The following is a 10,583-nucleotide window of genomic DNA, read 5'->3' on the forward strand; positions in this document are numbered from 1 at the left end:
TTATTTATTAGTATTCTTCAAAATAAAACAATACAATGAAGCAAAGATATTTTTTTAACCAAAAAGTTTAAACCATCTTCTTGTAAGTTTCATGTTTGGAGAAAAATGATAATAAAAAGTTATATTATATTGGATGATTTGCAATCTAAAAATTACAAGAGGACCTTACGTATTTAGGTAAGCATCATTTAAAGTACTTTTTTACTAATGTATTAGATAAATATAACATTGTATTTTCAGTATAGCATGTGGGATCTGAATGTGCTGAGCTTGCATCACTTACTGTGTCATACAAAGTCTAGGCTGGTAAAGCGCATGTAAACATGTAACCATTGGGGCCTTTTTTCAATATAAATAAATAGGTACTTAACGTAGGCCTTAACAGAAATATGTAAAAAAAAATATCCAGATAGCTTTATAACATTATCTCATAGATACAAAAGACCAGTAGACTTGATCGAGATTGAATATCTAAATTAACAAAAAAAATTAAATTTTGGATTTGATACCCTGTATTCTAGCGACATCAAATTGTTCAATACAAAGATAATTCGTACTTTTTATTACATGATTCCACAGATAAATGTCATTTTATCCCTAGGTAAATGATAACTTGTATAGATTATTTTACACAGAATAATTAGATTGTTTAGAATACTGTGTATTCCGCGAATCTAAATGATTTTGCTGGCCATGTGTGTATTGTCATAAAGCGTTTTAAAGAAATGGGTAATTCTCATAAAAGCTTTGGTATTTCTCTAGACTACACTACCACGTTAAAAGAAATTGTGTTGTTTTCATTGTCTGCCAAGACAACATGATATTCCTCTGTGTTGGTGTGGTTGTACTGATTTTCCACTTGGCACTCGTCACTCCTATTTCTGACACCATAATCTGATTCGCCTTCATTGCTAGGAAAGAATGCATCATGATAATCATTGTTGTCCTCCACGATCTCTCTTAGGTTTTCATTAATATATTCATAACCATCATCATCATAACATTCTTCATAAGGGCTTCTACTATCTTCAACTTCGGCATGATAGGTACAATCAACTAAAGAATATGTTTCTTTTTTCTCCAAAACAAACTTATTATTTTGTAATGAGTAATTGTAATCACTCTTCTCGGAATATTTGGTTAAATCAGGCTTATACTGAACATTGTTTGCTTCTCCAGTCATTTTAGTTTGTCGTTTTCTCCTATTAAAAAAATACAGAGGACATGTACTTCCATCACAAAATCATTCATATACTTTAAACTCAATAAAGACTTAGATTTAAAAATAGATCTATGTGTAGTATTGTCGTTGAAAATATTTCTTTATGTTATACCGCTTATGGTCATCTTTGAATGATTGTTATGTGTTTTACAGTGCATCAATGTTTTACATTAAGGGACGAATGATTCTTTTAATTGGCAAGCATTGAATTATTTCTGGCAGAAACGATGGTACTTACCAAAGGATGACAAGAAGTTGTGCAACTAAGCCAAGAATGACAACAACGGATACTGGAACAACTACCATAGTTACATTTGTGTTGCCTATGTAATAGAATATATTTAAATGAAAAAAGAAATGACAATAACAAATTATCAATCATCTCAAAAATTCATAAAGGAAATACAAATTCAAAGCAGAGCAACACGGGCCTCTTAAAAGATATAGGTATGATCGATGCCTTGGAGGAGTAAGCATCACCTACTGACCGGTCACACCTTTGTCGTTATCGAACAAAAACCCCGGAAAAATCAGTAGACAATTAGGTGATTGATTATGGTCTAACAATTAGTATGAAAATCGTCAGTCAGCATGCGACCCAGTGAAAGATTTTATTCCTGACAAGCTTAAGGTCGTTGTATCGACCATAGAACTTACCAAAAGATTACTTCAAACGAGACTGTTGATGGTCCTGTTTTATCAACTTGTTTGTCAGTAGCTTGTCTCGCCTTAGAAATTGTTCATACGAAAAGCATGCTTAACTGAGACAAAAACACCATATGCAGGTAATGAAGGTATATTGCTACACAAGTAAGGAAAGTTGACTATAGAAAAATTAAAGTCATCACGTTATTCTTAAAGTATTGTTAGGTTACAATCAATGTCCATTTCCAGTAAAATATCCAAAATATGAAACAGATGACGTAAACTCTGTGATATATTTTATTTCAAGTTCACTGGGATATATCGAGTCCACGTAAGTATGGAAACAACAATATTTAACTGATAGTACGTCGTCGATATACCTGAATGTTGAGTTGACGGCCACAGCGAGTGAGTTATGTTTTTCACGTACAAGTTTTTGAATAAATTCTGCTTCATAAGATTGCAAAAATAGGTTTTTTAACCATGGGACACAATTGGTACCCATGTGAATTCCAACAGATTGCTGGAAGACTTAATTTCCAAAACCTACATAGTTGTTGTCTGTCAGAACTCAAGCATCTTTTTAATGTCAGCTTCGGAGTTCTTCTGTGTAAATCATAATATAGCATTGAATGATTTATTTTTGACGTCGTCGTGTCAATAACTGCCGTCAGGTGAGCAGACAAATTGAATAACGCACGTTAGCGCGTTATGATAATTTGTTTGCTCACCTGACGGCAGTTATTGACACGACGACGTCAAAAATAAATCATTTAATGCTTATATTTACATTCCCTTACTGAAGAAATCAATTGTTTACTTAAATAAATCGATATAAAGTGCAGATCACGGAGGGAGTGAGTAAGTAACAGCAAGAACAGCTGTTTTGCAAAACCGGTTCAAACTGGTTTTCACATAGACTGTTGAGATGTGATCGACGAGCATGAAAATATAATCCATGATAAATAACTCTTGAAATGTTGTTTTTAACAATAAAGTATACTTTTTTGTTGAATAATTATAAAACATGGTGTTTTGACAACATTCATGCAACGCATTTTTAACAGATGACATAGGAATCACTGTTTGAGAACTACTTATGTAAATTACTCGTAAATTCATACGCAGTGAATAGGTGTTGCATTTAGTGGCATTTAAACATCACGGAATTAAATGGAAAAACACAGTAGAATGTAAATATTGGTTTTTAACAAAATAAATTTTTAGATTTAAAATGATAAGTTTAGCATTTTACGGCTTCCAATTTTGTTGGAGAAACAACTGTTGATTATATAAAAAATCCTAGATTTTAATTTGTGATGTTGAATGGTTGTATAAAGGGTCGAAAAATCGTACGTTTTGATGTTATTGATTTTGGTAAGGTGACTTTAACGTTTCGAATAATTCTTTAGAGTTTTTTAGTATTCTCATCGGATTCACACTGCTTCTGGATTATATTGTTGTACAGTATTCTTGAAGTTTTTCCTTTACTACTGTAAGAATTTTAGTAAAGAGTGAAGAGAGAGGTTTGGTAGAATATTTACTGGAACCTGCTATATCTCTCTGTTTGTTATATATAATTAGGTGATATAAATACCAAAAATTAATCCCCCCCCCCCAAAAAAAAATAAAAAATAAAAAAAATAAATGAAAAAAAAACCCACATAGAACAAGATACAACAAACAAATTATATCATATTGGTTCTTGATCATACAATCTTTTTTATTAGTTAACCCAGTCGTATTTCTGTAGCTTCAAAAGGTATGGGTTCTACTGGGCTGAGTTGAAACAGTTCCATGCGGAAATATATTTGCGACAGTTCCTGTCTGAGTAGTAAAAGCGGAAACAGTTCCATGCAGAGTAGTATTTGTTTTACTACATTTAGTATCAGTAGAAATGGAAACAGTTTCATGCGAATTATTACTTGTGGTAGTACCTGTTTGAGTAGTAGAAGTGGAAATAGTTCCTTGCGGATGAGTACTTGTGGTAGTGGCTGTAAGAGTGGTAGAAATGGATCCGTGCATCTAAAATGTAATATTTATAATTTTCAGTGGCTACAAAGTCAATTGCCATTTTCAATCATACAGCCATTTTTTAAAAAAAGGGTTGAAAACGGCAGGCGGCATGAAATGTGTAACAGCACCAAATAGTTACTTTCTGCTGTGTGTTGATCCACTTTCTGCACTTCAGTGATATGACTAACACTGTTAGTAAATTAAGTATTTGTATGATAATTGAAAAAAAAACTAGTATTGTATGTATAATGCAATTATTCTTCATGGATTTATGAAACGGGTCGGTACATGATTACATCTACAGTAATTAGGCCATTTAGAATTATCCCATTTTATGATATAAGATGATGAATGAGCCTTTGAATCAATGATTATAGGCATAATCAACAGCCCTTGTAGCATTAACACATATTGTGTCTAATGATGTAGATCGTTTAGGACAAAATCGGATTCATTAAAAAAATCCGGGTCGGTTAAGTCAAAAAGATGCAGCATTTTCATCTCTTTTCACTCAAAAGATTACCATTTAATTTAAAAAACGAGATCATATTAAAAAAATTATTTGGGTTTGTATTTTTTGATTGCTGTTTTTGTTTTGTTGGTCTGTTTTTATTATTTATTTATTTATTATTTTAAATTGTTATTCATATTTAAACTAAATGACAAAAGGCCCAGGGTATACGTCACCCACATGGGTAAAAATAGCCATAACTTTGATCAATAACCCTTATGTTACAGTATATGTATCGCGGAACCCGTACTTAGCCCATCCATCTCCTCCTCTATATCTCTATGTGGGGAATCTGAATTAAAGAATCATCTGCAGCCCCAACAATCTTCATGCAGCTGTGAATAAGCTATAATTCCAAAATATATTGTTTCTTTTTTCCCTTCCTTAATATTATCAACATGAACAGGCACGTTGCATCGGTATAGGGGGGAGTGAACCTCTCCACTACCCCCACTTTTTCTCGCCGGAACAGATTTTTTGAAAATTATCATATAAAAAATTGATTAATCATGGAGTTGCCCCCCCCCCCACACTCTTTTGGGAATATGTAAAAAATTGAAATAAAAATAAGGAAATCAAGAGTAAAATTGAAATTAAAAATATAATGTACTACGCAAATTTTAAAAATCATGAGATTTTCTTGTGATTATAATTTCATATGTCAAGTTTTACTTTATATTCAATACACGCTGCTCCTTGGAAAAAGTGATGGAATCTAATATCCTATTTCGTGTGTTTTAAGACAGTTTACATTAACTGTGTTTTGTTAAAGCACTGAATGATTTGGGTAAGGTATTAAAAATAGGCATATAGTCATATGCATGTAATCGTTGTATAAAACAGTTTTGTCATATTCAAATATATTTGTGGTCTAAATGAGAGAGAGAGAGAGAGAGAGAGAGAGAGAGAGAGAGAGAGAGAGAGAATATCAGGGAGAGAGAACTCATTATTGTATTAATTTACTGTATATACATATGTTTTAACTACGATTATGTTGTCGTGCATTTTGCCACATTGAGAATACTTACAATCTCGCGAAAATCCTTGCGTTGCAAAAATTTTGTACTTTTGTCACCCGAAATATATATTAACAACAGAGTCCTAAAGATCAAAAGTGAAAGATGACAAATGCCTATTAAAATGGCGTACCAGCAAACAAGCATTGTAGTTTAATTCACTGCAATCAGCAAATGTACAGGCAAGTTTATTGCATTTCAAACACTTCTTTGGATAAGATATTGATGGTTTCCTTTTAATATTGTCCGTGTCATCTTTCGCTATAAAGAAATAAATTTTACATGAATATATTACTATTATTAACATTATGATAAATATATCATTTATTTTGCAAATTACAAAAAGGTTCTCTTTGGATATATATCTTAAAATGTTGTCCTTTCGGATCGTTTTTCAATGTCAATAATAATACATTATCAAAATGAAAGTTTTAGGAAAAATGATAAAATGAATAAATTTATTAGTAAACGGAAGCAAAAGTTTATTAAACCGTGTTCGTTATGTTACAAAAATACCGAATGACAGTAAACTAATTACTACTTCCGCCCCCAAAAAGCCTAGATTGTTTTGTTTATTTTCATTCCGTTAAAATGATAACGAAAGTTATATTTTCTTAAAATTTAAAACAATTTTTTTAATACACCGAGAGCAATTTTGATATGAATGCTGATGTTTTATGTAGGTTTTTTTTATGCAAATATTGGTTTGAGTTACAGTGTACATAACTGTGTTCATAATACAAATTGACAATATAACAATAAACATTTTATATATATTTTTCATTTATTTATTTGATTTATTTGCACTCACTTGCAGTTTATGACGTCAGAAGTTAAACTTACCTTCATAAGTACTAATGTATAGTTCTTTAGCAATGCCTAGCCACGAAGGACCTTGAGGTTGCCCCTGTATGAGATCGCATGATCGCCTAGGATCTGTAAGATCTACGTCTCCAAAAAGGTAAGAATTATGCTTTAATTTACATTCTGCTGACGTTGATTGCCAATTATTGTATTCTGTGTAAACTGCAAAAGTTTGAAATATAAATCCTAGTATATCAATGCAATCAATCGGTGAATAAATAAAAGTTATTTTCTTATTAATATTGTACATGTAATGTGACATTTACAAAACAATGCTTATTTTTGTGAAAATTTTTTGATTGAAAACCTGTGCGTGGTTTTATGAGGAGTGTTAAATTCTTTGAAATCTTTCTTTTTTATTTAATTTCCATTCATTCGTTTGCCCTCTCTAAATCAATCAGTCATATATGTTAAATATATTGATTTGGTCTACAATGTTATAAATATACATACGTTAAGTTATTATTTATGTTCAAAATAATTTACAATCTTTCATCTCATTTATATAGTGATATCCTGCACAAGCTACACTTACGAGTTTGATTGCATATTTGTGCGTTTACTGTGTTGCACTCCTGCTCTATAAACCTTTGGTCACCTTGACATTGAATAGATACACAAGCTTTCGTTGTTAAAAGAGAATTCTCCATTTCAGACGACCCTAAAAAATGCAACACGTAAGACCCAAATTGTATGTGTTAAAATAATAGTATAATATGCATACAAATTCAAACTAGATGCTGTCATTAGACAGTAATACCCGCACCAAGTGTTTGCCCGTAAATAACACTGTTTTGCACCAGTTTAATTAAAAATGAATGCCACATCCAAGCTCCGGTAATACATTTAAAAATTATAATTTTCATAACAGAAGGATGAGATCCCTTCCCATATGATAATAAAGATGAGCAGCACTTTATGTGCATTTTGGGGTTGAACTATTTGCAGTGAATTTTCAGTTAATCAATAATCTTAACATTTCATGTCATAGAAAGTATAATGGTCGATATAATTATTACAAACAAAAATAAATTATGCCCCCTCCCCGTGGCTGTTGCCGGTTTTAGATTTGCTTCTTTGTGCCTACATGTACAGTCATGGGACATAATTATTCGCCACCCCGTACGACAATCGATCGCGCTTGATTTCCGTTTTAGAATCGAAAATAAGGTTCCGCACTATAAATAGACTAAAGATTTCCCCTTCCTATTTAAGTCACATTGTCATGCTACTAAAATGATGACGTGTACACAAATATTTTTTCGTCTGCTGTCAAATAAAAAATAATAAACACAGCTGATTTGAAATGGGCCGAAAGGGGAAAGAGCTTAGTGTTGAAGTAAGAAATCTCATTATTACTTCATACAAAGTGAACAGAAATGTTTCAAATTTATCAAGAACTTTAGGAATTCCACAATCTACTGTAAAAAGTATTATTAAGAAATATAATCAACATAATGATGTAAAAAATCGTCCTGGAAGAGGCCGGAAGTCATTATTTACTGAGAGTGACACTGACAAACTTTCTCGGGTCATTAAAGAAAACCGAAGGCGAACTTTTAAAGATATAACAGGTATAATTAATGAAAACAGGGATCATCAATTTTGTTCAAAAACTGTTGAAAGAAAAATCAGAAAACTAGGATACGTTCGGTGGGTTGCAAAGAAGAAAGTGGCGGTCCGTGAAATTAATAAAAAAGAACGTGTAAAATGGTGTAAAGAGAGCACAGATTGGACAATTCAGCAAGAATGGGGAAAATGGATTTTCAGTGACGAAAGTCAGATTGTTATTGGTAACAATAACAAGGTTTATGTATGGAGAAAAGCGGATGAAAAGTTCAACCCTCAACTCGTGTGTCCTGCTCCGCGACGAAGGCTAAGTATTATGATCTGGGGGTGCGTATGTTTTCAAGGTGTTGGTACATTAACTGATGTCCAAGGTAACATTAATGCTCAAAAGTACTTACAAATAATTGAAAATAATATTTGGCCCGTAATTGCAAGGCATTTCCCAAACAATGATTGTATTTTCATGGACGACAATGCCCCTGTACATCGAGCGAAAATTGTGAAAGATTATGTGGATAATAACAATATTAACACAACAAAATGGCCAGCACAATCACCAGATTTGAACATCATAGAGAACATTTGGTTGCATTTGAAAAGAGTGCTAGAAACGCGTGTCAATGTCATAAACTCGCAACAAGATCTTATGGCGGAAATTCGGACCGTGTGGGAAAACATTCCATTAAACTATATAAGAAACCTATATAATTCAATACCAGGACGACTAAAGGAGGTAATAAGAATGAAAGGAAATCTGACCAAATATTGAGGTAATTTTATCAACAATAAACAGCTTTCTAACTTTGCCAAGTGTATCTGCGATATGGGCGGCCATTTTTAAAGTGGCGAATAATTATGTCCCACGACTGTACATCATCGTGTCCACAGATTTAGAGAAGGGGTGGGAGTGAGGGGTCCAGACCTCCCCCCCCCCACAATGAAAATTCATTTATATCAATTGTAAAATTACCAAAAATACACATTGGACCACAATGCTCTTACAGACATGTAAACACTCTCATTCATTGCTCTTCAATGTTAGGTAACATTATTTGGGGGGTAAATATTTAATTAATTATAATTTAATATACTTTATTGTTTATCTCAATAGGAAGTATACATTACAATATGCAGGTGTCCTGCACCACCTTAAAGCTGTTATTTACCTAATAAAATAGTGCAAGTGGATTTGAAGAATATGTCATAAAAATACACGCATCTTACAAATAACTGATCTTTGTCTGAAGTTACGTACACAACACAGGTCTGCAGGTCTCATTTACGGGTACTAGCTATAGTTTTACCCAGCTCTTCGGATGTATACATACATGTCTGTGTTTTCCATAAGCAGAAAAGGATTAGTTAAGATCAGCTAAAGGAATTCATTATTGTGTTTTAATTAGATTATCATTATGATATTGACCAATATAGGTAAGCATAATACATGTAGTAGCAGTAGCACAATATAATGAGATGCCAGCATAAATAAGTTCTACTTTCACTTTCTTAATGTGATCTCCCTTTCAGCATACTGTATCATCATCTTTTAATATTTAAATATTAAATATTAAGCTTATCATCGTTACCTATCCTATCTCATTTGTAAAGTTTCTGTCATTTTAGTCGCAAAAGTTATTTTTTTCATTTGTCAGACTTGCACTATTGAGTTGACCCCATATTGACCCTGTATAAACAATTTCTTATTAAATTTGTGTATTAATATTACATGTAAGTAAGTGTAGACACTTATCATTTTTATATGAGTTATAATAGGAAGGAAGGAGAATTTCTTTCTTAATGTATTATAATGCATCAAATACAATGTAGGTCATGACCTTATGGGACTGTTCTGACCCCCACGAAACAGGAAAATACAAAATATCTTCTAATGTCATTATGATGCATCAAATGGTGTAAAGTACATTAATGACCCCCAGGTGTTGTCTTTAACCCCCCCCCCCCCCTGCCTTTATTGAATAGGAAATGATGATACAGTCTGTATATTTTATTAATTTCTGAGATCTGAGATCCACATCCCTAAACCATATAATTTATTCTTGCTCTTTGTGTCATTGCGCGTAAAATTGTATATAGATTATGCCCCCTTGGAGACACCCTGACATTCTAGAACTAAAAATAATAAAGTATTTTATCTTATTCATATGTTACAGTAGTGTTTGATCCATGTGGGTAATTCCTAGTTTAATGATGTCACTGCTTTGTTTAGGAGACTTTACAAGTGCCCCAATAGGTGAATACACATGCATATAACATTTTGTTTATAAATCTTAAAAATTGAATTAAGCTATTTCCAAAATGTTAATGTGCATCACGAGAGAAAAAGCAATCAAGAAATGATTTAAAATTTGCTACTGTACACATGTAAGAATGTATTAAGAAGACTGAATCTTTAGAACCAGGTTAGATTGGGGGGGGGGTGAATGTGGAGTATAAACATTTATAATTTGAATCATTTATTGTTATTAATTTTAACTTGTCAATGAATACTAGTTATTGATCCCAAGGTAGAAATATGACCTCTGATCAAATCTCAATAGATCATTTGTCAAATATGCAAGGTGTAATGTAATTTTTTTGTAGAATAACATTTTTTACCAGTTTATAAAAGTTTTTAGACACCCAAATTATATTTTGATTTTAATAGATCATTCGACAATTAAGGGGGGGGGGACAGTTTATATTTGAGTTTGTTTAGGGATGGGGGTTCCAAGTCATATAT

General features: G+C 32.3%; 1 protein-coding gene and 1 long non-coding RNA gene across 2 annotated transcripts; both read right to left on the bottom strand.

Annotated features, from left to right (window-relative positions):
- On the bottom strand, nt 1-3,908 carry LOC105339332 (uncharacterized). Its single transcript, XM_066081593.1, has 3 exons — nt 3,805-3,908; nt 1,461-1,545; nt 1-1,202 (listed from the first exon to the last, which is right to left on the bottom strand). The coding sequence occupies exons 1-3, from the start codon at nt 3,890-3,892 to the stop codon at nt 764-766; spliced, it is 612 nt and encodes a 203-aa protein (XP_065937665.1). The 5' UTR covers nt 3,893-3,908; the 3' UTR covers nt 1-763.
- A 1,646-nt stretch (nt 3,909-5,554) lies between these two features.
- On the bottom strand, nt 5,555-6,931 carry LOC136274430 (uncharacterized). Its single transcript, XR_010712750.1, has 3 exons — nt 6,810-6,931; nt 6,254-6,436; nt 5,555-5,671 (listed from the first exon to the last, which is right to left on the bottom strand). It is a non-coding gene; the product is annotated as an uncharacterized lncRNA (long non-coding RNA).
- Between the last annotated feature and the right edge of the window lie 3,652 nt (nt 6,932-10,583).

The sequence above is a fragment of the Magallana gigas genome, chromosome 4 (assembly GCF_963853765.1).
Source record: "Magallana gigas chromosome 4, xbMagGiga1.1, whole genome shotgun sequence".
Taxonomy (NCBI): domain Eukaryota; kingdom Metazoa; phylum Mollusca; class Bivalvia; order Ostreida; family Ostreidae; genus Magallana; species Magallana gigas.